Below are 27,534 nucleotides of genomic sequence, written 5' to 3' on the forward strand. Positions count from 1 at the left end.
GCAGTTTGTGTAGTGGTGAAACAGTTTTTTCGAGGAAGCGCGGGCTTGAGAATCTCTTATTTTCCGTCCGATGTGTATATAAATTAATCGTTATGAAGATATATTGTTTTTGCTTTTTTTTGTTGTGATTGTTAATTTCTATGATTAGTAATGGCTAGTGTTTTCTGTTTCGTTTATAGGATGATGATCGATATTGCTCATCTTATAAGCTCGACGTACGCGCTCCGCCGGTAGTAGCGGTGGTGGAGTTCGTTCGCCAAGAGGAAGGGACGGAGAACTTATTCATGGGAAACAACTGGAAGTTACATTCTATGGACAAACATAGATCAACTTGAATTTGTGAATATTCTTGATAGTCTCATAAAACACAGACTTGCCTCATCTGCTCAAGCCAGCCCTTTTTGTTATTATTGAAATTGAGGGAAAAAATATAAAAAATTGGTATGATCACACTTCATGATTGAACATACACAGTTCCAATTTTTTTAAAAAATTGTGAGATGATGAATTCTCATAGTTAAATGACATTTGTTATGATTATTGTTCCCACTCCAATGTGAAACCAATTAAAAAATCAAGGGTGATTATGTGATCTTGTTGAAGTGAAGATTCAATTGAAATAATATGGAGGATTTGATGGAAATTAATTCATCCATGTAGTCCTGAGGTCCTCAATGATAGAAAGATCGCATGTTCCCTTCTTTGTTCCTTCGCTAGAGACCGTAAAAGCAATTGCTATGTTAGTTGAATAACAAAATATTCCAGAAGAAAATTCTGGGCTAACTTCGTTTGTTTCTGCTTTTATTTGGCTGTGCACTTCGATTCATGGGTGTGTAATCTGAACTTTTTTGATGGTTTTAAATTTTGTTTTTAAGCACAAACAGGAGTTTCATATTTTGGCCTTATCAGGTGCAAGCCTGCTAAAGTTGTCGTCACTTCTGAATTGCCACTGGACCTTGGCTTGGGTTCATCAACTGCCTTCTGTGTAGCCCTCTCAGCTGAACTTCTCACACTATCTGATTCTGTCAAATTGGATTTTAGCCATCAAGGTTGGCAAATGTTTGGAGAGAATGAGCTGGAACTGGTAAATAAATGGTCCTTTGAAGGTTAAAAGATCATCCATGGCATGGCAAGACATCTGGGATAGACAACACAGTAAGCACCTATGGCAAGTATAGGTTCTCATTTTTCCCTGTCAACTTGCATCATCGCATTGCTCTCAAAAGTTGTAAGGAAAATCTGGTGAAATAAGAAACTCCAAGAGGTTCGATTTAGGATTTGTTTTACTAATGTTTGAAACAATTGTTAGTCTCTCTCTGTTTATATTTTTTTATTCCGGGAAAATAAGAATGACTTGTGTCTAATTCAAATATTATCTCAAACGCAAAACCTTGTGTGAGAGGATTTCACGGGTCATATTTTGTGAGATGGTTCTCTTATTTGGATCATCCATGAAAAAATATTAATTTTTTATGCTAAGAGTATTAATTTCTATTGTGAATATCGGTAGGATTGACCCGTCTCACAAATAAAGATTCGTGAGACTGTCACACAAGAGACCTACTATATCTCAAATTACATTTCCTAAAGTGAGTTATCAGGATGATGTTCACTTTTGTAATAAGTTTTTTTCCGTGCAAAAATGGCCTTTTGAGTAATGTATTATTAATGATATATAATGTGTCTTCTCACATATTAATCATATTTCAGATCTTATAACATAAAAACAATACTTTTTAAATGAAAAATAATAGTTTTTAATTTATAAAAAAATTAATTTTACATGCTACAAAAATACATATGTGAAAAAGTGATATTTTTTAAATAAAAATTATTACCTGTTAAATAAAAAAAAATTTACATGAAAAAAATACTTTATACATGATAAACATGAAAATTTATTAACAAAAATTGTTATTTTTTTATCAAAATAATATATTTTTAAATGATTCACGAGTTACATATACATGATATTATTGGAAAAATGTCATAATTTTTAAATAAAAATTGATATTTTTAACATACAAACTAATATTTTTAAATGAAAAATAATATTTTTAAATTGATACGAAATGACTTTATATGATACAAAAATAAGTAGTGATATTTTATTACCTAAAAAGTAATATTTTGTACATAAAATATTATATTTTTATATATAATATTAATGTAGAACTTATTAACAAAAAATTGATATTTTTGTTGTGAAAAATAATATATTTCAAATTAAATGTAATAATTTTTATGTGATACGAGAATTACTTGTACACGATAAATAAGTATTTAAAAAAATGTCATATTTTTTAAATGAAAAGTGATATTTTTAACTTGTAACGTAATACTTTTTAAATAAAAAGTAATACTGTTAGGATAGAAGATAAAAGTTTAAAAGGGGTGAATTGACTATTATACAAACTATGACAAATAATGATAAGCTTCATGATCGAGCTTTTCTTGCACTACAAATCTCCAATAAAAATTATTGAAAAACTAAAGTTCAAAAATGGTCGCAAATACACGATGCAGGTTATAATATAGTGTATAAAAATAAAAATATCATTCCATCGAGATTTTATTACACAAATGTTATTTTCAATTGTATATTCTTTAGTAAACGATATTTTGAATTGATTTATATAAATAGAATTTAAATAACTTAAGTGGTCTAAAGGTTAAATACGCAAAACAAAATGAATATTTAAAATCAAATGCATGATATTGAAATAACTAAGTGGTTCCAATGTTAAATCGACACCATGAAATAATTAAATATATTTAATTATTTATCAACGATGAATATGCATATAGATTTATAGAATCCCTTAGAATATTTATTTATCAACTATAATATTTAAATAACTAAGTGGTTCCGAGGTATCTTTAATTATTTATCAACGATGATTGCAAACATGATTTATAGAATCCCCTAGTTTTCGACCCATTGGAATATGACTATCAACGTGTATTCAATTTCATATGTCTATGTAAATTATAAATCCACGAATTATATTACTCGTTCCTATTGCAAATTATTCTCTTGAACTCACTCGCAATATAAAATATTATCAAAATTAGCTAGAATTTAATAATTCAAAGAAAAACAAGAATATAATCAAGAATAAAGAAAAAAAATCGAAAACCTCATCAAGGTTGGATTCCAGATCTTCATCGGCCATTAGACACTTAATTGATTTTTCGTCACTATCACTGCAGTCATTAACTGAGATGGTGGTTTTTGAGTCTGTCCCAGCTCGAATTCATAGGCCTTTAGGTCAGCAAATAAATCGTGTAACTCGAGTTTGTTCAACATTTTTGAAGCATTTTATGTGTTATTCAAATACCAAAATATTGCATATCAAGTATTTGATAAAATGCTTCAACCAAAATATTTTTACTCATTTAACTTGCATATATTTTAAATATTTTACAATATATTAATCGGTTTTTACGAAGGATTATTTCGAATGTCTTCCGCTTGGTTTGAATATCAAACTCGATTTAATTTAACGGTGTTCAATATTTCAAAAATTAGGTTATTGTAGCTCAACGATGATCCCCTAATCAATCATATCAGATATAATTCATTTTTTAAAACTTGAATATAAATTTCATTATTCTTCTATTTATTTTAAATTCCATTAAAGGTATAATTTTTTTTTTAAAAAAATAGAGTGTAAATTTCATTTTAAAAAATAGTGTCTAAATTTTATTTTTCTTAAATTTATTTTGCAATCCATTAATTATTGGTAAAAATAAATAAAGTGAAGATATAGATATTAATATAATCATTACTTTTACTAATTACAAAAACATGTATTTGAAACAATGTGATGCTTCTTACGTGACAAAAAAATACTTTATACGAGTGTACAACTTATTAACAAAAAATAATATTTTTCAAATGAAAAGTAAGACACTGTTAAATTATACACGAAATACTTATACATGATACTATTGGAAAAAATGTCGTATATCTAAATGAAAAGTGATAGTTTTAAAATAGAAAATTATACTTCTTAAATGAAAAGTAATACTTTAAAATTGATACAAGAATTACTTTTGCATGACACAAAAATAAATATTGGAAAAAACTAATACTTTTACATAAAAAATGATTATTTTATACATTATACAAATATAAAATTTATTAAGAAAATGATATTTGATTATACTTTACAAACAATAGTTATTAGTCTTCTGGTGGTTCAGTCTTTTGTTATGTTGCTGATTCTTTAATAACCATCATTGCTCTCTCTTGACCGACATTTGGATATATTTATTCAGCATCAAGAGCAAGTTGAATATTATATATATGCTCATGTATGATGTATGCATTTGTAAAATATCGATAGCATCAGAGAAATCATGCCTTTAGTACAATGCAACATAAATATAAGAACTAAAATAGGACGCACATGGTCCCCTGCCCTCTGCTGTCAACAAGGGAACGTCGAGCATAACAACCTCGTATTACCTTTGATTGCAACACACTGAAAATGCTCTGTAAGAAATTTATTTGACAATTCAACCACTTCATTCTCATGCTAGCTTGGTGTCTCTTTTACTAATGGTTTCGCCTTCCTTCTCAGGCTCAGGAGTTCTATTGTCATCATTCTGAATACAAATGCTCTTCATGTTAAGACAAAAAAAGTAAATGCATAAATAGATAACAAGGGGAGAAGAAGAAGTAACTTTAAGAATTATACAATAGATCAACATAAACGAATATTACTAAAACCATTCATTATCTTACAAGTTTTAACTTTGTCTGACAACTAATAAGTTTCTCCAAATTTCCCGACTCATCCGGGATTTTCCCTCCTATGTTATTTCGGTAAAGTTCCCTGCATTCACCCATCACAATTAGGGTAAGATTAATGCCAAAATACACCAAGATCCCTCCATAATATGCCGCCCCCATACAAGACTTCCCTTTCATAAAAACTAATCTACTTTGTGTAGGATCGAGCTAGTGTCTGTAGTCATGCCAAAAGTTATAGGGTGTGGTATTCTACTCAAACCTTTTAAGGAAATAAAATAGCCCAAAAAATACACGTTAATCAATATACCATACAACAGTTGGGGCAACTGTTACTACCCAGAACTGATGAAAATCAAACTACATAAGTTAAACCATGATAGAAAAACAAGGAGAGAAAGGTGCAACAAAGTTGGAGGTTTTGAGTAATACAAATACTGAAGGTGCTTCAGTTCACAAAAATTCTAAACCCAATGTGCCATAAATGTTTGAATTTCCCAAGTCCCTAAGATAATATTGACAGACAAACAACATAATTATAAGACAAGCATAATGATGTTTTGATGACAATTAAGAAAGTATGAAAGTTAAATAGAGATCTTACAGGCCAATTACATGGCTGTTGGAGTCACAAGTAACATGAAACCAAGTACAAAGATTTACAAGAGTTGGATCCCAGCTTTGCAAGACATGGCCATTTACGAGTGGAGGCGTTGGAAGACGGATATCATATCAGATACTTAATTGCTTGGTGTTCTGAGTCACTGGAGAAATGTATTCACGGCCTCAGATCTGCAAAGAAACACGAAAATCCAGAAATAGTGGTGTTTTAAGGTTACAATGCAAATTATCGTTTGTAGGCTTACCCATGAGAGTTGAGACAAGCAAGCATGAGTAAATGGAGATGCTGCAGTGACCAAAGAGACCAACTGGCCCCTCTGTTGTTTGTAGGCATACTCATGTTTAAATATAATTTGAAATTTGTTTCAACTATTAAAATTAATTTATTTTATATTAAAAAAATCTTGTATTATTATTTTTTAAAAATGATTTGTTTATTAACAATATTTATTTAAATATTCTTATTTTTTTGTCAAGGATATAAAAAATGTTTTTAATTGAATAATTTTTTAGTAAATGTAAAAATTATAAAGTTTATCGTTGAAAATTAATTTATCAAATTTTGATAAATTAAGCTTTTACTATTAAAACAAAAAAAAATTAATAGAAATGTCTTATTTATAGAATTTTTTAATATAAAAAATTTTAAAATTGATTTTAAAATAATTTTATCAAAAATATATATGATATAAATGTTTGTGAATTGATAATATGTATTTTTGGATAAATGGTACTTTATAAAATTTGAGAATAACAATTAAAATTTATGAGAAAGTTATAAAAAAAATTTTATTTTTTTTATGATCCAATTTCCATGAAATCTCAAAAAATCGATTTCACGAAGTTAAATCAAATCCCATCAGATTTCACCAAATTCCAATCTCATTTTGAAATTCCATCTTTCCAAACATTAAAATGGTATTTTCAATTCCAAATCTCACCAAATCCGCTTGAATTCCATGATTCCAAACACATTGCTAGGACTATCAATCAGTAGAAAAATATATTGTCTCAAATTGGGCTCAGAAATTGGTTTATTTTATGTTGAGGTCAGGTTGCTTGGCAGAAAGATGTCCAAGAAACATGTCCGAGTTTCGTCTCAGACGGTCTCGTGAGAGTTTCGTCTATTACCAAAAAAAAAAAAGGTATTTACGAGTCTCTCTTGTGGTGATGGCGTGTAGGAGTTTTTGTGTGTAATGTTCGTGCCCTTTGCCATCTTGGTCTTTTACATAAAAGGCTTTGTAAATATTGACATTTCTTTTTTGGGAGTGAATATGTATTAATAAATTTGTAAAATCTTTTTCACTTTTAAAAATCTTTAAAGTTCGAAAAATATTTTTAAAAAAGGTGAAAGCTCTGAAATGGGCTTTAACGCAACCCAAAATTGATTACCATCAGTCCAACCCGCACTGCTTGTTATTAAAGATTAAGATAAGAAGCAACAAACCAACCTGCAACGACGAGCCAAAACCCTCTCATTTCCATTTGGTAAATCGAAGCCAAGCGAACGAGTGAGCTTTCTTTCGTTTCTCAGTTTTTTATACACTACTATTCCCCAGATAAACCTCTCAAAATCGTCGTTCATGGAATTAATGATTCACACAAAGCAGACCCGCCAAGATTTCTGCTTATTTCGTCACAAAACCTCCAGGCAGAGTAAAGAAGTAAACGTTCTATATTCCAAGTTTGGCGTGGTTGTGTGGAAGAAACAAGGTTCAAGAAATCTAAGGAGTGCTCGCACTCAGGTTTGGGCAGTTTCAAAGATTGAAACTTTTAATGCAAATAATGGCGTGTTTCGGCTGTCGGATGTGGAGGGAAGCACACATGGACCGGGGAACCCATCTCATAGCTTTGAGGAGTTTGAGAGTAATAACCATCTGCGCCGGCTGGTTAGGAATGGGGAGTTGGATGAAGGTTTCAATCATCTTGAAACCATGGTTTACGGGGGTGCCATTCCTGATATTATCCCTTGTACGAGTTTGATTCGTGGGTTCTGTAGAATTGGGAAAACTAATAAAGCTACCAGGATTATGGAGATTCTTGAGGAATCGGGGGCTGTTCCTGATGTTATAACTTATAATGTGTTGATTAGTGGGTATTGTAAGTCGGGGGAGATATATAAGGCCTTGAAGATGTTGGACCGGATGAGTGTTGCCCCAGATGTGGTTACATACAATACAATCCTAAGAAGTTTGTGCGATAGTGGGAAGTTGAAACAAGCCATGGAAGTTCTTGATAGTCAACTGCAAAAGGAATGCTATCCAGACGTGATAACATACACGATTTTGATTGAAGCCACTTGTAAGGAAAATGGGGTGGAACAGGCTATGAAGCTCTTGGACGAGATGCGAAGTAAAGGTTGTAAACCTGATGTAGTTACATATAATGTCCTTGTCAATGGGATTTGCAAGGAAGGGAGATTGGATGAGGCGATGAAATTATTGAATGATATGCCTTTTTATGGTATCCAGCCAAATGTAATCACACACAACATTATCTTACGCAGTATGTGCAGTACTGGGAGGTGGATGGACGCTGAGAAACTTCTGGCTGATATGCTTAGAAAAGGCTGTTCGCCGAGTGTCGTAACCTTTAACATTTTGATTAATTTCTTGTGTAGGAAGGGACTACTGGGACGAGCCATTGATATTCTGGAGAAGATGCCTAAACACGGGTGTACCCCAAACTCCTTAAGTTATAATCCACTGCTTCATGGCTTCTGCAAAGAAAAGAAGATGCATAGAGCTATTGAGTATCTAGAGATAATGGTATCCCGGGGGTGTTATCCAGATATTGTGACTTATAATACGCTGCTAACAGCTTTATGCAAAGATGGGAAGGTTGATAGTGCTGTGGAGATTCTTAATCAGCTGAATAGTAAAGGATGTTCTCCTGTTTTGATCACCTATAACACCGTGATCGATGGTCTATCAAAGATGGGAAAGACAGAACGTGCTATGAAACTGTTGTTTGAGATGCGTGAAAGAGGTCTTCAACCTGATATTATTACCTATTCTTCACTTGTGGGAGGACTTAGTAGAGAAGGAAAGGTTGAGGAGGCCATCAAGTTCTTTCAAGACTTGGAAAATTCGGGTGTAAGCCCAAATGCTCTCACTTACAACTCTATCATGATAGGACTTTGTAAGGCACGTCAAACAGATCGCGCAATTGATTTCCTGGATCGTATGGTAACAAAAGGATGCAAGCCTAATGAGTCTACATACACTATTTTAATTGAAGGTCTTGGTTATGAAGGTTTCACAAAAGTAGCTCTGGACTTGTTGAATGAGCTGTGCTCTAGAGGAGTTGTGAAGAAAAGTTGTGCAGAACATGTGGTGGCCAAATTGTAGGTTCCGTGTTACACAGTCGTAATATATGGCCTTTAGTCACTTTTTCCATATACTTCAACTACGATATTATCTGATTTCAGTTACCTGGTTTCATTTGCCATAATTTCCTCATTAATAAAAACCTAGGGTACCAGCGCACATGTAAAAATTAACGAGAAACTATAAACTACAATCCGAAATGATGAAAAGAAAAGAAAGGAAAACAAAGGAAATTAAAAAAGATAAAAAAAAAACTATGACGTCATTTTTTAAGCCTAGAAGAGATTTCTTGGGATAACTGGTATAACAGATTCCAACAATCCACCATTTAAAGTACCGGAAATATGGAGAATCACCAGGTGGATCTGGACCCATTTTGGGCATGGGGACCACACATGGTAGACCGGGCCGATGTCGTATTGACTTTTCCGGAAATAATATTATCAGTCATCTCAATTAAAGTATCCTTAATCATATCAAATATGTAAGAAACATATGGCATGATACGACACGAGTAAGTGAATTTATCATATGCATCTGTTCATTATTGGCCATTAAGTAGTGGTTGCCACAAGGATGGGTAAATTCTAGTTCACTGGTTATAGATAAATCATTCACTTACAATAAAAGTAGATACAAAAATCGAAGGAAAACACAAGAATCACACAAATAAGAAAAAAATGGAAACTTTTAAGAATCCGTTTACTAATACACAATGGGAGATGATACGAGTTAATTTAAAATACTGATAGGATGATAAAAGTTTCGGAGCATCGCAAAACAGGGCGAAAAAACATCACCTGTTTCTCTCCATTGTGGTCCTAACACGTTGCAAAACCCGAACGAATTCTACAAACAAGGAGAAATCTAAAGCTGCAAGGTCAGTAGTACTATCTCCAGAAGCATAAGGATTCTGACATATTACTACATCGAATCCTTGGAACTTTTTAATCAAATCTTCAAGCTTGTTACTTGATAACTTCTGACTGTCTTCAACTTGAATCAGCTCTCCACTCTGTCCAGTGTTCTCCCACCACTGTGTGACGATTCTGCGCTTATTTTCACAGGGCTCCACAGAAACAGCACCTTTCAAACGAATGCCAAGTCTGTGTAACGCAACTAAAGCACCACCTATTCCATTAAAGAATGACAACACTGTCATTCCTCCAGGAAACAAGGGCTTCAGTACCGAGAGATGGTAAGCCAGTGTATCTGTCTGAAAAGCGAGTTTAAGTGATTTAAGTCTATCCGACAAGCTAAATCCAGCTGCTCGAGTGTGGTGTGTTGGATAGCCCATGATGTGCTCTAGATGTTCAGGTTCAATTGGGGCCAACTTGTAATTGCCAAGCCATACAAGATTCAGTGCCTGGCATTGCTGGAGAAGGTCTCTCCGTTGTGCATCTGTGAGAAGCCCTTTAGACTCAGTCAACATTCTTCCAAACCTGTCACAGAGCGGAGATATTCCACTCGTTTCACAACTAATATTGCTCAACCGTTTCCTTGTATCCCACAAGGGCCACCATTTTCTAGTATGTGGTATAGCTTCTTGAATAGTCATTGGTGACTTTGGGAAACTGTAAAACCTATCTTCAGTGGGGAGGTTATGTATGTAGCCTTCCTTCCTGCTCAATGCTGAGCGCATTTCAGTATTCACAAACTCAGGCTGAACTGAATACAAAAATTGTGAGAGTTTGGCCCAAGAATCCTGGGATAAATTTGTCACGTTTCCATAAAGAAAGTAAGGGGATTTTGCCACCACGCTAGTAAGAGTCTTGCAAGGCCTGGGAATAAGTATTGGTGGCTTTATATCTTCTTCCAGACTCCCCACACTGTTAAATAGTCTCTGCAAGACTGGGACACGATTACTGGCGGAATTGGGGTTTCTTCTGGCTTCCACCAACATTCGGCCAACAGAATCGCTAGACTCTTCGGTAAACTCTTCCTTCAGCTTCTTCCAGTTGTTTGAGTTTTCAGTGTCTTCTTCTTTTGGCCTCTTGCCTTTCAATTTTTCAAGTAAATCAGAGATCCCAACTCGAGCAGCGGCATCTGGACCGCATTCCTCAGTTTTTACAGTAATTGAATCAAAAGATTTATTACAGAAGTAACCTCCCAACCCACTGTGTAAAGTTTTAGGATTTATTTGGGTTGTTGAAGTGCTCAAAGAAGTCGAGGAATACTGTGAATCACAAAAACCAGTTTAAATCTGTTAACTAATAATACCATCCATTAGTAATAAAAGCAGGAAAATGCTCCATAAAAATGACACAAACCTTGTCCGAATTTGGGTAACTGCCAGAAAGTTGAACTCCAAAAATTGAATCAGTAAGCTCTTGCAGAGATGCTTTAGAACCTGATAAACAAGCACGGGAAAATAACAAGACAAATGGAAGAGAAAATGTGCAATTACTGCTCAGAGAAAATTAACATCCACGGCATACAACTCCCTATTTTAGTGTCATTACCAAAGATAGGGTTCCGTTTAGACAAATATTTATTTAGCTTTTTATAAGGGAAAGAAACTTAAAATATGTGTTTGAACAAGATTTTTATAAAAAAAATTATGAAAATATTTTTAAAAAATATGTTCTCCGAGTATAATTTTTAATAACTAATTTAGTGTTTTCTTTATGTTTTAGAATTCTTAAAACCTTTTTAAATGTAAAAAAGTTTTTGTAAAATAGTTAGTCAAATACATATTTATTTTTAGAACAATTTTTAAAACCTTTTATATAGATTTTGTAAAAAACATTATTATAAAAATGTTTAACAGCCTCGTTCTCACTTCTCAAATATGCAAATTTATGAGTCAAACAATAGAATCCTAATGACAGGTTTTCAGTGCATTAGGAGCATTTTCATGAAAAAACATAAGGAGATAACAGAAAAAACATAAGGAGATAGCTACTAGAAACTCGATATAGAATCAATACACAACCAAACGGAAGATACAGCCAATAAGTTCTTTGTTATTGCAGTCACCTCAAGTCTGAACAGATTTGTAGCATTTTTAATTTATCCTGCTATTTATATTGTTCCAATAATAAATACCATATATTTTCCTTCTGTGTGCTTTAAGCCCCTTTTTAGTGTGGAAAACGAAAAGTTTCATTTTGTATACACCAGCTCATCGGTTAAAATTTCTCAAACAATTTACCGGCAGATGGGTCGGGAATCAGATGGCAACTAAAATGATGACTTCGTCAGACATCCTGAGATTCTAGATGTAAAATTAAATGGCATATAAGTAAAATCATAGGAACAAATGTCCAATACCAAGAGTGAACGATTAGCTGGATACGATCTTTTTGCACGATATTGAAATCACCAACAGTAGCCTCAAAAACAAAATAACAGCAGAGGAAAGAAGAAAACTTGGGTTGCGCGTGATTATTCTACTATATGTCTATATCCAGTAGGCATAGTTTAAAAAACACTAGGGTATAAAATTGGCTAACTAGTTTAAGTGCAGGGGTTTTCACAAAAGAAAATGACGAGACAAAATTTAAGGTCAAACAAATTAATATGATGCCACCCTCTAATAACTTAATAGGGTAGTTTGGCAAGGAACTTCCATCATGTTGAAATGAATAAGCTTTCTTGATAACAACTGTGCGGTGCTTACCAGGTGAGCTCCTTTTGTTATGCAAAACTCATTACTTAATGTAACATGTCCCTCTACGTGTATGTATTGGTATTGAATGAGTTCACCACTCTTTAAAAAAATAGAAAATGAGCTCACCACATTTCTCATATAATGTTTAGCTTACTTCCCAACATATGGTTTTCTTTCTCAGTCAACTTAGTCAATTAAAAGTTTCCAATTTCATAATCAACTCACCACATTTCTCAAAAGCTATCGAAATCTCTTGTTCAGAAAAGCCGATTTCAAGCAATCTCAGTGTCTTCTCCATAATACCAAACAAGGCCTCATTGCTGCATTCCTGAAAATATGGATTTTGGATTAGCATGAAGGCACAAAATGTTGTCAAATATGCTTCCCTGAATATGAACATGTGTATAATGATTTTCTATAGAGCGTGTTCGACAAGTGAAACATTATAGGAGATAGACAGAAAAGAAATACTCCAGTATCGATCATATACTACTCAATGCTGAATAGATCTGTCCGACAGATCAATTTCGGAGATCAAGACCTCCTGGTTTCAAGTTACAGACCAGATGTGACTTCAAGAACAGGAATATTTTCAACTTATTAAAATTGCAGATTTAACGATTAAAATTCTTCTTCAGCTCAGAGAGATGATTAATAAAATCACGTAGCTGCTGCCACATGGAATACAGTCACAACAAAAACACAAGTATATAAGATTTTGCCAACCCATCTCATAAACTTATCCAGGAAACAGACTAAAACGGATGCAGTCTCTCCGTCTGTTTTCTTAAAGATGCATTCATCCAGTTTTCCAAAATGTACAGATTTTTAACCTTTCTTATGCATCAACCCGTTCGCTGGTTTTCTAAGTTTTGGCCAATACAATCTCTGTTGAAGATTAGATTAGAATCCTGATTAGATATGAATTCTAGATCTGATAAGATCATATCAGATAAGTTGTTTATGTTTAAATCTTTTATCCTTTCTTTGTAATTCAAATATTTGGATAGATTAGGTTGTTAGCTTTAGGTTTCCTACTTTCTATAAGTACAGCTTTGTATTCAGCTTTTATTATGAAGTGAAATAAGTGGTTCTCACCTCTACACTCTCTTCATAAAAACCACATGGTATCAGAGCCAGCGGCGGCGGCCGATCAATGACAAAATACGGGACAAAATCTGGGATGGCCTCCACTTCTGAAGCCACGACTCCAGCACCCACTCCTCAACTCATAAGCGACTCATCGCCCCTCTCAATCACCTGCCATAAACTTAATGGCAAGAATTTCTTACCTTGGTCACAGTCTGTATTCATGTACATATGCGGCCGAGGGAGAGAAGACTTCCTCACAAGTTCTACGACACACCCCAAATCCACACTACAAGACGTGGAAGGCTGAAAACAACCAAGTCATGGCATGGTTAATCAATTCAATGATCCCTGAGATTGGGGAGAATTTTCTTCTTTATTCTTCTGCCTCGGAGATTTGGGACGCTGCCCGTGAATCCTACTCCTGCAGCGACAATACAGCTGAGCTTTTTGCAATTGAATCGGCTGTACACGATCTCCGACAAGAAGACTACACAGTGACCAAGTATTTCTCTACTCTTACTCGCAATTGGCAAACCATCGACTTCACCGAGACGCATGATTGGAAATGCTCCAAAGACGAGAAGCTGTTCAGATTATTTATCGAAAACAATCGAGTCTTCAAGTTCCTCATGGGCCTCAATAATAACTTTGATGACGTCCGAGGCAGAATCCTTAGCACAAACCCACTGCCTAACCTCCGCGCATCTTTCTCAGTGGTTCGCCAGGAGGAAAGTCATCGCAAGGTCATGCTGGGCTCATCACCACAATCATCTGATAGCTCTGCCCTTGTTGTTCAACGCCAAAATAACTCATCAACTACTGATGTTACAGCCCACCAAGGATTTCGTCACGGACAGCCTCCAAACAATACAAAAGGAAAAATGATTTCGGGACGTCCTTGGTGTGAATTTTGCAAGAAATCAACTCACAATATTGATAGTTGCTGGAAGATACATGGGAAACCAGTGGATTGGAAACCAGCCAGAGAACGTCGCGCCCACAGTGTTGTCTCTGAGCAGCCCTTATCTACAGCAGCGCCTTTCACCAAAGAACAATTGGATGTTCTCCAGAAGCTTTTCTCCCAGCATACAACTCCATCCCCATCTCCTGTCATCGGCACGGCTATTCCAGGTGATACTCCCCTTACTCTTATTTCACAAACAGATTTATCGAGTTATTGGATAGTAGATTCTGGTGCTTCAGACCATATGTCCAACCAATTACAAATGTTCACATCATACAGCCCCTTACGGGTCTCTCAATCAGTTCGAGTAGCAGATGGTTCTTGTACAAGAGTACTTGGTTCGGGTTCAATTTGGTTATCCTCAGAATTATGCTTACATAACGTATTATTCGTTCCCGCGCTTCATTGTAATCTGTTGTCCGTCAGTGCCTTGAACAAGAAATTACATTGCTCTGCAATTTTTTCGACTGACTCATGTGTTTTTCAGGACCTGGAATCGGGGAGGACGATTGGCAATGCTGAATGTTGTGCAGGTCTCTACCTATTAAAGATGAAATCGCCCTTAGAGTCCCTATCTTCCAATGCCTCTGGCCATCACACTTCCGCAGTACAATCCTTTAGAGATAACGAATTTTTGTCATGGCACTATCGCCTAGGTCATCCAAATTTTTTGTATCTCAAGAAACTATTTCCATCATTAGTGAATAACGACACTTCGCATTTACCTCATTGTGATATTTGTCAATTTTCAAAACATACTCGCACATCGTTCAAACCACAAACATATACACCATCTAAACCTTTTTCTCTAATACATAGCGATATTTGGGGTCCTTCTCGTGTCAAAAACATTACGGGTACTCGATGGTTCCTATTATTTGTTGACGATCATACTCGTCTGTCTTGGGTTTTTCTCATGAAAGACAAAAGTGAGACGTCTACAATTTTTAAAAAATTCTCCGCCATGATACATACACAATTCTCAACTGATATCCAAATTTTACGAACTGATCGGGCTCGGGACTTCTTTAACACAGTTCTTGGAGACTTCCTAACCACTCGGGGAATCATTCATCAAAGCTCCTGCGTTGATATACCTCAACAAAATGGTGTCGCAGAACGAAAAAATCGTCATCTCCTTGAGGTGGCTCGTTCTTTATTGTTCACTCATAAAGTTCCTCATCATTTCTGGGGTGAGGCTGTCCTCACAGCCACGTACCTCATAAATCGTATGCCTTCTAGAGTCCTTAAGTTCCAAACACCTATTCAATCTCTCCTCAGCATCTATCCTAACTCACACTTATTTCACAATATTCCACTGCGTGTCTTTGGGTGTGAATCATTTGTGCATATTCATTCCCAGCATAGAAGCAAACTTGACCCGCGTTCAGTAAAATGCATTTTCCTGGGGTATTCATCCAATCAAAAGGGGTACAAATGTTATTCCTCGACCACAAAAAAATTTTACAATACAATGGATGTCACCTTCAATGAGTCTGAACCATTTTTTCCACCTTCCTCAGCTCAGAGGGAGCAGGTGATTAATGACCTTCAGAATCTGGATCCTATACAAATACATATTGATGATCTAGACCCAATAAACACTATCCCACCAAATCATTCCCAAATTCTCCCTTTTGATCATGTTTATACACGTAGGAAGTCTCCTCAAGACCAAACACACAATCAGCAAACCAAGAGCACTCCCTCAATCCCAGATCCTCTGGAAAACAATCAAGGTACGCCAATCTCCAACTCACATGATATTGATGATAGACCAATTGCATTAAGAAAAGGAATCAGATCGTGCACTCAATATCCTATAAGCAATTTTGTCTCTCTTGATCTATTGTCTCCTGCATATCGAGCTTTTGTTGTGAATTTAGACCAAGTACAGGTCCCATCAAACATCACTGAAGCCCTGGAACATCCACAATGGAGGGCGGCGGCTTTTGACGAAATACATGCTCTTGAGAAAAATAACACTTGCCAGATAACAGAACTCCCTCCTGGAAAACGAACTGTTGGTTGCAAGTGGATTTTCACAATCAAACATAAGGTTGATGGGAGCGTTGAACGATATAAGCAAGACTAGTAGCAAAAGGGTTTACTCAGACATATGGGATTGATTATCAAGAGACATTTGCACCTGTCGCCATGCTAAATACGGTTCGTGTACTCCTATTTATTGCTGCAAATCTAGACTGGCCCCTATATCAACTTGATGTCAAAAATGCCTTCTTAAATGGGGATTTGGAAGAGGAGATCTACATGTGTATTCCACCTGGATTTGAATCCAAGACCACGGCCAATAAAGTCTATCGGTTAAAGAAATCTCTTTATGGTTTAAAGCAGTCTCCCAGAACTTGGTTCCACAAGTTCACGAAAGTATTGAAAGAAAGTAGATACACACAGTGCCAATCAGATCACACTATGTTTGTCAAGCATTCCAACCCAAGCAGGATTTCTGTTATCATCGTATATGTTGACGATATTATAATTACTGGGAACCATGAAGAAGACATCACTCAAGTCAAGCAACTACTCTCAAGAGAATTCGAGATGAAGGATCTAGGACAGTTGAAATATTTCTTGGGAATGGAAGTGGCCAGATCAAAACATGGAATTTTTATTTCTCAGAGAAAATATGTCCTTGACCTTTTGAAAGAGACTGGGATGTTGGGATGCAAGCCTGTTGATACTCCTATGGATCCAAATATAAAACTTGGAAAGAATGAGGAAAGTCCAATGATTAACAAAGGACGATACCAGAGATTAGTGGGCAAACTGATATACCTATCTCACACAAGACCTGACATTGGATTTGTTGTAAGTGTTGTTAGCCAATTCATGAACAATCCAACTGAAGAACATATGGATGCCGTTTTCCGTATATTGAAGTACCTCAAAGGATCCCCTGGAAAGAGATTATGCTTCCAGAAGACAGCTCTAAGAAACATACAGGTTTACAGTGACGCTGATTGGGCAGGATCTTCCACTGACAGACGATCCACATCTGGATACTGCTCATTCGTATGGGGCAACCTTGTAACATGGCGGAGCAAGAAACAACCTGTGGTAGCAAGAAGCAGTGCAGAAGCCGAGTTTCGGTCCTTGGCCAATGGTACATGCGAAGGGATATGGATACAAAGGTTATTGGCAGAACTGAAAGTAGGGGGCATCAAGTGGTAGAACTGAAGTGTGACAACCAAGCGGCGATAAGTATTGCCAAGAATCCAGTTCATCATGATCGAACTAAGCACGTTGAAGTCGATCGTCATTTCATAAGTGAAAAGCTCGAGAAACGGACTTTGAAAATCTGTTACGTCCCTAGCCACGCACAAGTTGCAGACATTCTAACTAAGGCCTTGTACCGACCAATCTTTGAAAACTTGGTATCCAAGTTGGGCATGATCAACATATACAACCCAACTTGAGGGGGAGTGTTGAAGATTAGATTAGAATCCTGATTAGATATGAATTCTAGATCTGATAAGATCATATCAGATAAGTTGTTTATGTTTAAATCTTTTATCCTTTCTTTGTAATTCAAATTTGGATAGATTAGGTTGTTAGCTTTAGGTTTCCTACTTTCTATAAGTACAACTTTGTATTCAGCTTTTATTATGAAGTGAAATAAGTGGTTCTCACCTCCACACTCTCTTCATAAAAACCACAATCTCCATCCCATTATTTAAAGGACACAACTTCACACATGACAGATGAATCCGTATATTCAATATCATCACAGATTACAGCTTTCTAGCTTAAAAACAACTGAAATTACCATATTCCTAAGGTATTGTGGGATATCAAGATTACTTAAGCTTATCACGGACTTTCTATTCGCTTGGAAATTGACAATAGAACCTTCAATGACTGGTATTATTTGGGCATTTTCCTTTGCATGTAAAACTTATTTTCTATTTCACAATTCGGTTTCACCAACTTAGATCTTTTTCGCCCTTTATATTGATGTTTTTAGCTCCAGTTGAAAAAGAACAATCATGTTACGATCAACGTGTTCAGATCATCGGGAAACCGACATACTGAACCAGAAAAACAAGATAGTAGTTTTATTCTTAGTCCAGTTAAAAATGAAGAATAGTGACACAATCCATGTGTTGGGATAAACAATGAAAAAGTCCCAAGCAAAGATAATGTCTTGTCGATAAATTAGGGATTATCATATTTTGTAAAGTAGCAATTTACCATAAATTAGAATATGTCATTATATTTAGGCTAGAATTGTTCCATGAACTACTCTTTTTTGGCCCATTTATTGCATGCGGATCCAATCATGATCCTATAATAAGAACAAGAGCTCTTTCTCGATCAATCCACTTGTCCCTCATTCTTTGAGGATCAAGTTTGAATTTGTTCATTTGGAATCTGGGTTCTCGACTTCATTTTTCTTTAATATGAATTTCTTTTTCTCTCTCTTTTTATATCATTCTTAAGTCTCATAGGTTTGATCCTCTAGAATCTGACCATTCAACGAAGGGTACAAAATCAATCACGTTGATTTTTCAGGGGGAGAAGGGATCTAGTGAAGATGATGGTGAAGATGGTATATTTTTAAATGAATGTTAGCCATTCAATTTAAAGACAATGACACTAATTTGGGATATTCTCCGTTGATGCCATATCAAAATTGAACTGATGAAACATCAGAGACCTATGGGGAACAGTTCAAAGGCTTTGTCTACTCAAAGGAATACCTTAAAAACATGAGAAAAGAGAACACACTCTTCCAACACGACCAAGAATCTGACCAGAGGATAAATCATGAAGTTCAAGCTTTAGGTAATCCTAACTCCAATCAAAGTGATATTCATATTGCTGTCAGAAAATGTGTTAGGTCCTGCACTAAACATTCTTTGTCCAATTTTATCTCTTATGATAATTTGTCAATTCCCTTTTCTAGCTTTTATCTCAAATCTCAACTGTGGTCATTCCAAAAAACATACATGCATCTTTAAATGTATCTGAGTGTAGGGAAGCCATTGGTGAGGGGATATGAGAGCTCTGGAAAGGAATGATACCTGGGAAGTGACTGGATTGCCCAAAGAGAAGGATACAATGGATTGTAAGTGGGTGTTTATTGTGAAATACAATTTTGATGGATCCTTAAAAATATATAAACATCGTTTGGTAGCAAAAGGCTATACAAAGACATATGGGGTAGATTTCTCTAAACTTTTTCTCCTGTAGCAAAATTCAATATTGTTTGTGTTCTCTTGTCAATTGCGCCAAAAGTTAAGAGATTCTGGTATGTGATCGTTCACTACACGTTTTGGACTATCTGGCTAGAAAGAAATAACATAATCTTCAATGATAAGTCCACAGATATCAATGAAGTTTGGGAGATCAATAAATTCAGAGTTGCGGGTTCGACCACAAAGATGAAAGACTTCAATCATTTGTCGATATCAGATGTTGTTAGGGATTGGAAGTTTTTAATGTCTTGATGACAGTGTATTAGTTTATTCTAATTTGCGGACTACTCATCCACTTCTTTTGTAACAAGATTTAATTAATATATAAAGTTCAAGTTTCCTATCAAAAAAAAATTACGCCAAATCTTGATTGGCCTTTGAATCAATTGGACGTGAAGCTGATCACACCTTGTTTACAAAGATATAGATCAATAAGATCTCGGTCTTGATTGTCTATGTTGATGATATCATTTTCACAGGAGATGACATTGAGGAAATGAGCAAACTAAAGCACAATTTAGCCAAAGAATTTAAAATTAAAGATTTGGGACAATTAAGATACTTTCTAGGAATGGAGATTGCTCGATCGAGGAAAGCAATAGTGATTTCACAAAGGAAATACATTTTGGACATCTTGGAGGAGACAAGCATGAGTGGATGCAAGATTCGGCAGGTGAAAGGACGAGTTCCTGTTGATACGGGCATATATCAAAGATTAGTTGGAAAGTTAACTTATTTGTCTCACACTTGATCAGACATAGCTTTCGCTGTGAGTTTGGTAAGCCATTTCATGTGTTCTCCCTATGAAGAACATCTTGAAGCTGTATTTCGCTTTCTTCGATATCTTAAGACAACTCCATGAAAAGGATTGTTCTTTAAGAAAAACGGGGAAACAAAGTTGAAGTCTATACTGATGCTGACTACGCTGGGTCAATCACCGATAGAAGATCTACGACAAGATATTGCACGCTTCTATGGGCAACTTAGTTACTTGGAGAAGCAAAAAACAAAGTGTTGTTTCTAGAAGTAGTGCAGAAGCTGAATTTCAGTCGATCGCCCAAGGAGTGTGTGAAGGACTGTCTCGAAGATCTTAGACAAACAATTAATCTTCTCATAACATTATAATGCGATAACAAATATGCTATAAACATTGCTCATAATCCATTTTTACACGACATAACGAAATTTGTTGAAATTGATAGGCATGTCATCAAGGAGAAACTTCAAGAATGAATAATTTGTATTCCTTTTGTTCATAACTTGAAACAGCTCGTAGATATATTCAACAAAAACTTGATGAAACGATCGTTCGAGGATCAAGTCAGCAAGTTGGGCATGATTGATATTTTTGCATCAACTTAAGGGGGAGTGTCGATAAATTAGGGATTTTCATATTTTTGTAAAGTAGCAATTTATCATAAATTAGAATTTGTCATCACTATTTAGGCCAGAATTGTTCCATGAACTACTCTTTTTTGGCCTTTTGTTGTACACATCTTTAAGTCTTTAACCAATGAATAATGAGAAATAATATTTTCTTACCCATGTTTTCTCATTCCCTATTCAACATGTCTCATAAAAAGATCTTATTTCTTTTTTACGTGGTTTTCAACCTTCCTTAGCAGGTAAAGTGATAATGCAGAAATGGTAATAATAAGAGCTTGCAGCTCTCGTATAAATGATCGGAGTAATAATTCAGAGATTTTTGCTAGTTAGAAATGTTAATTTTCCACAGGAATGTTCAAATGAGAAACTAACTTTAAACAAAGATTTCCTTTTGTCATACTCATAAACACAAATGTTCAGAAATAACAGAAAGAAATCATCAAAAACCTCGTTTCTATCTTCATCTCCACTCACTGAAACTCTTGCAAGCTTTTCATACTTTTTGGCCATCCTTGCAGCGAAGATGAAGTCCATTAGTTGACCAATAGATGCATCCTCACCTGTGATGCAAAATGGGATTAAGTGTAATAATATGTACATTTACAGTTGAAGCATGCTTTGTTAGAAAGTAAAGTTCAGACTCCATCACGAACCAAGTTTATCCATCGCAAACCGAACTTCCTCGATTAAGAAATTCATTTTTAACAAGGACACGATTTTCTCGTCAGCATATCCACTGCAAACATCAGGTTCCTGTAGGAGCCAAAATCATTGTAAAAAAATAAGTGCAGCAGAGCATCAACTGAAAAAAATGTTGAGTTATTCAGAAAAAATAAAATCATATCTCTGTAACAATCACCATGCCTTTTGACAGGTTATTATAGACCCATATGTTCGAGACTTGAAGGGGAAAAAAAGACTCATCAGCATATAGTTGAATGTCAGCCGCAAATTGACTAGCAAAGAAGTATTTCGTTTAAACAGCTAACGAGCATCAACATGATAAGCGACTGGATGACTCCCAAGCATACTTTGTGATCTATGCATTTTTTAAAGTGGAACTTAAGCTCCATATTAATAAGCAGACAAAGATGGACCATGTATATTTAACTAACAGTCGTGTCACATTTAAACTAGCACCAAATTCGAGATTCTTCAAATTGAAACATGCTACATACTATTTCTGAAAAATGCAGAAAGCAACTAACATGTCTGATTTATATCACGTTTTACATGTACATCGTTGTCATATTGGTACTCACTTGGTACGTTTTGTTCCAATGATTATGTCGGTAAACTAAGTTTTAATTCTGTGTACTACGTTGACTAAAAGGCCAAAACTGACAAGATATACGAAACAAAATTCATGTCACAAAGATTGAAACCAAAGGAAGAGCTGAAAGAGCCAGAAAAAAGACCAAGTGCAGAAAAAGTTGACCACAGGAACCACAGATCTGTCCCTTGATCCAAGGCCAAAACCATGAAATGCCCAAAACGTAAAAAATTCATAGAAGCATCAGCAGAGACCCATGGACACCCATGTGGGTGGACTGTGGACAACTCTCCAAAACTGGTTCACAGGCCTATGCCATGAAGTGCCCATAAATATGACCATGGAAACCCACATTCATAGGAGCCGTATATGCAGAATAAGCACCAACCCATGCCAAGGTTCGTCCTCAGCTCTATGGTTTTGCATCTCTATTTGACATAATGCAACAGACCACAAAGTGATACAATGGAGTGGTACACATGAGGGCCAACAAAAAAAGATAGCACAGACTTGTGTCAAAGTCCATGCAAGAAACCGCACCAGCGCAACTGAAGTAAAGAAACAAGAAGCACAAACTCGTGTGATGTGCTCTGACTTGAGGGTATTTGTGACCCCATACATCGCATCCATCAAAGAGCCATGGGCTTTAACACACTGTTCCACGGGTCTCAAGATGGAAAATTATCGGAAAACTGATTTTAGAAAGACAGAGTTTCATTCATTTCAGCCTCAACTTTTGCGATATTTGGTCCCAGAAATTAGTCTTTTAACCCGAGTATAGAGTGAAAAAAGGAATTCATTCTTACAATTTGACAGTAAGAGTTGGGAGGAAAATTTCAAAGGTTACAGGCAGTCAAATCCAATGATTGAGAGCTTCAAGGTGCATGATGCTACTAGTGAACACATTCATTACACTGCTAGGCGCTAGCATTCATGTAAGATGAGTGCTAAATTTAAATCAAACAAAAACATATAAAAACTGCTGAACCAAGCCATGATCTACTTGTTCATTTAATTTTACAGACTTTTACTGTACAATTTATTTCTCATGCCAGAATGAAAGACTTGTCAAAGAAAACTCAAAAGATACCTCTTTTAATGGAAAAGCCCTATCTGAACAGGCATTGTTATTTGTATCCTCATCAAAAAAGCTATCAAGAGAATCAGGTGATTCTGGTTTATGAAGAGCCTGGTATAATTCATAAGAAGTCAAGAAAGCCCGATTGCAACTTCAAGTAGATGACAGAAGTAAGAAGATAGATCCATTTCAACAATATGTTCTCATGAGGACACAAAAACCTGGACTCAATAACAGGCTTTTAAAATTGACGTCTCAATTCAATTGTACATTTGCCGGTAAATATTTGCAGTTAGACCATCATTCTTGCAACTGAATAAAAAATCACCAGATGGTTGTGTAATATGCTGCTAGTTCATAGACAGTTCCACAAAGTTCCACCATGATAAACTGGAAGAATTCAGCATCATAGCAAAATAACAGGATAATTTAAGCAGATAATGGAGATTTTGATTCAATCCTGGGTCATTACTGTATACAGATTCGTTGGTTATATAATTTTAGTTCATTCTGACTCAAACACGGAAAATAAGATTTATCAGGTTCTACGGTAGGGGGAGAAGCACTTACGGAATATGCAAAGAGAGTCTCTAGTAATAAATCAGTATTTCCTTCACCTAAGACAGAAGGGAAATATTACTTGCTGGTTATCAAGAAAAACAATGATAATTTCCATGAAGCGTTGCAAAAATAAAATCACTTTAAAAGATTTTCTATTTATTAAATCCTGAAGAACAAAACTCATGAGGTTTTTTCTCCTGGTAAACATTACAAAAGCTCACTTTTGATGAAATTCTTAGTTCATTCATAAGTATAAGCTAAACACACCATTTTCCTTGATTGCCTTATCGACGAGAGATGGCATAAATCCCATGCCTACAAAGGCTGATCTTAAATTGCTTTGTGATGAGCTAGCTTCATTGTCCTATAAATAAAACAGTTCCAAAATGCAATAAATAAATCTGCTCATAAACAAGTGCAAATTGTAACACAAGCATCTGTAATTACATTACGAGTTCATATGTAACAAGGAAAAAATGGCCTGCGGGCTGCATGTTGTCATTAATGCTAATATTATTTGGAGCCTGATAGTTTATGTGAGGGTATTTAGGTTTTTTTGCACATTATTGCAGCCTTGATAGTATTTATAATTGTGGGTGGCACTGATTGTGTTATAAGACATATACAAATAGAGAGTACAGAGAGAGAGAAGAAAAATATTTATGAGAGGACAGGTTCTTGTAATTCTATATGTCTTGGTTTCACCATAATGACAATTTGCAGCGGGGGCAAGTGAACGTAGCTCTTTCATCGAGATCACTATAAATCTTTTGTGTTCTTATGTGTTATTTTTCACCGATTTTATCACTTTCGGTAAACGAAACTGGTACTTTATTCCCAACAATTAAAATTATTTGTTTCAGCCATCAAATGATATTTAATGAGTTTATAGAGCAATCAAACTATAACCATGTTAATTCCACAAATTGTAGCTTTACTAATGAAAATAATTTCTCCACAATAACAAAGATTAACCATACCACCCCATGCTGTGGGCAGATTTTTGGCAGAGGTAAATCATAGTCCAAAACCTCGTCCTTAGGTTTGATTCCAACATCATTATCAGGCACCAAAGAGCCCTCCTCGTCTGATATTTCCACCACCTCACACTGAAAATTGAGACAATTCAAACATGACATAAACAAACAAGAATAAGCAGTGTTTTTTTGCATCAATTTGACTTCAGTGAATGCCTACCATTTTAGTATTCCTTCCTTGTGATCCCCCCCTAAAAAGTAATATGAAGCTTGCTCCTCTCAGAAATTATGCTAGTTAACGAAAACAAATAAACAAATAACTAGCTAAATAAAACAATGATCACCAAAAGCTAAACTTTAACGCGCGGAGGATGAGAACGGGGGCGGAAAGGTGAATTTATCAACTTTTAGCAATTGCAAACAAAAAACAACAAAGAAAGGCGTGAAAATCACAGCCTGAAATCAGAACGGCTATAGTTTGACAATTATCAAAAAAATGTGAGTAGAAGCGGGAAAAATCTTCCATTTCACTTGTAACCTAGTTCTAGGAAACAAACTGGAAGCCAAACTACAAATGCCATAAGAGGCCATGCAATTTCAAATTCCAGAGCAAGGCCTATAGCATCTGACTGATGCATTACACCTTAGCGCGCTGAGCACCTGAACCGTCGCTGGATTTGCCTTAACTACGCGCTTGGAAGAAGATTTGCACAACTGGGTTTGCGCAAAAAAATTATATTAGTTGCGCAAAAGAAAAGGTCTCTGCTATTCAACTGACCTCTCTGAACCAGCCTCACTGTTTTAGTCCACCTGTTGTACCAAAATATTCGAATATTTTTAATTAATATTTGCCCGCAGATCTCAAATTTATAACCAGGTATAACCTGTTGGTTTCGAGAGCGAAATAGTACAGTGTGTTTAGTAATGAGATTTGGGGGAAGATTTAAGGTAATAGGCTTTAAGGGTGAGATCCACTAGATCAGTCACAGCTGACGCTTGTGTCGAGTCGAGTTGACCATCAAAGAAACCGGCTTGCGGGCCGACTCACAAATTGGCAGGTTAAGAAATCATCTCCAGCCTTATTAAAGGCGAGTTGTAAGTTAGATAATAAATGTTATTAAGATTTTTCTATAAATTTTTATTTATTAAATAATCGAATTCAAATAATTAATATATAATTAATTGAATTCGATTATTTAATAAATAAAAATTTATAAAATCTTAATAACATTATTAATCCTTGATTTCATATTTTAGAGTGATAAGTAAATAAAATTAACAGCTTTCACCACAAAAACGTATGTATATATATGTGTGTAAAAAATCTCAACATGTGGGTTGGTTCGTTTAGGCTCGCGACCTGCTCAGACCGGCCCGTGGAGGCCTGCCTTTGAATGGGTTTGGAATGGGGCCAACCCGAATTGATAGCTCTTGGACACGTTTTGTAATCCTATCATCCAATCTATGTTCCGATACAAATTGAGAATTTTCTTTTCCGATCACGTACTCGACAAATGTTGGGAATCGAATGTTCGGGATCCCATTGAGTGGGGAGATGATATCTCGAAAGTATTCATGTAGGCTCTCCAAGCACATATTGAATTTGGACAAAACATGTTAATTTTTCAATATAAAAATCAACAAGTTTAGGTGGTCCGTGATTCAATAAGTCATGATATCTAAAACACTTTCATACTGCATTGTAAATAAATTCAAGCAGCTTCTTGGTTAGTCCAAGCAAATTCAAAACAAAAATTAACATATCAAGCTTAATGTCTCATAAACTACCACATCAACGAGCTATTCTTCTATCATGAGGTCTTTGGAGCTTACACTTGAGAAAGATACGTTATTTTACAGTATGCATGAGGGTACCTACAAATAACAAATATCATATAAGCATAATATATGTAAGGACCGTGTATCGTATTATCGTAAATCCTGTGTGATTATCGATAATCTATGAAATTGTCATGTGATTATGTAGTTGATGTATATCCTGACAAGGGAAATTGAGAAAATGAATATTGAATACGAATTGACGTGGTAAGAGATCGAGTGGAAAAGCCGGACGCCAATATAATACCAAAATCAATATTTGGACAGAACATGTGGCGCCCGAGCGGTAGAAAATGACCGCCCGAGCACCAGTGTTGAATAAGGGGTGTTCTCGGACAGAACATGCCGCGCCCGAGCGGTAGTTTTTGACCGCCCGAGCGCGGTGCAAGTGACACTCGGGGGCAGAACATCTCGCGCTCGGGCGCGAGAATTCTACCGCCCGAGCGCCGAAGCGGTGGATTGATAAGAACGAGGTTCTTCCTCTTTTTCTTTATTTCTTTCACGGCAGCTTCGAGAGACACGAGAGATTTCGATTTTCTTTCGTCCGAATCGACTTTGAAACGCTGTCTAAACGCGAAACAAACTATATATTTGTGATCGTCGCGTCGAGGGCTTCTGACTGAGGTAAGTTTCTTCCAGTTCCAGCAGCTCTAAATATCAAAGCGCTGGAATAGCGTGTATTTGAAGTTGAATTTCTTATATGTAGTAGAATAACCGACAAGAAACTCATATTCGAAGTCGGAATTGAATTATATTATGATTTGAATTTGATATGAATTTTTGAAGTTTGAAATAATATTTGAAACTCATATTAATGATTTTT

At 35.6% G+C, this 27,534-nt stretch overlaps 2 protein-coding genes across 5 annotated transcripts; one reads left to right on the plus strand and one right to left on the minus strand.

Annotated features, from left to right (window-relative positions):
• The first annotated feature begins 6,797 nt into the window (after nt 1-6,797).
• Nucleotides 6,798-8,813, plus strand: LOC140981516 (uncharacterized). Its single transcript, XM_073447937.1, has one exon. It carries the CDS (start codon nt 6,964-6,966, stop codon nt 8,728-8,730), a length of 1,767 nt encoding a protein of 588 aa, XP_073304038.1. The 5' UTR covers nt 6,798-6,963; the 3' UTR covers nt 8,731-8,813.
• Nucleotides 8,814-9,386: 573 nt separating this feature from the next.
• On the minus strand, nt 9,387-25,805 carry LOC140980448 (probable inactive DNA (cytosine-5)-methyltransferase DRM3). Of its 4 annotated transcripts, none has more exons than XM_073446258.1 (11): nt 25,651-25,805; nt 25,093-25,163; nt 24,876-25,004; nt 24,163-24,259; nt 23,905-23,951; nt 23,347-23,445; nt 21,637-21,736; nt 21,431-21,543; nt 12,548-12,650; nt 10,980-11,059; nt 9,387-10,885 (listed from the first exon to the last, which is right to left on the minus strand). In XM_073446258.1, the coding sequence occupies exons 2-11, from the start codon at nt 25,093-25,095 to the stop codon at nt 9,506-9,508; spliced, it is 2,151 nt and encodes a 716-aa protein (XP_073302359.1). In that variant the 5' UTR covers nt 25,096-25,163; nt 25,651-25,805; the 3' UTR covers nt 9,387-9,505. The 4 variants fall into 4 exon arrangements, with proteins under 4 accessions (XP_073302359.1, XP_073302361.1, XP_073302360.1 ...); XM_073446260.1 differs by having other exon boundaries at nt 25,533-25,712; XM_073446259.1 differs by having other exon boundaries at nt 25,514-25,712.
• Nucleotides 25,806-27,534: the final 1,729 nt, after the last annotated feature.

Source organism: Primulina huaijiensis, chromosome 7 (genome assembly GCF_012295235.1).
Source record: "Primulina huaijiensis isolate GDHJ02 chromosome 7, ASM1229523v2, whole genome shotgun sequence".
NCBI classification, from domain to species: domain Eukaryota; kingdom Viridiplantae; phylum Streptophyta; class Magnoliopsida; order Lamiales; family Gesneriaceae; genus Primulina; species Primulina huaijiensis.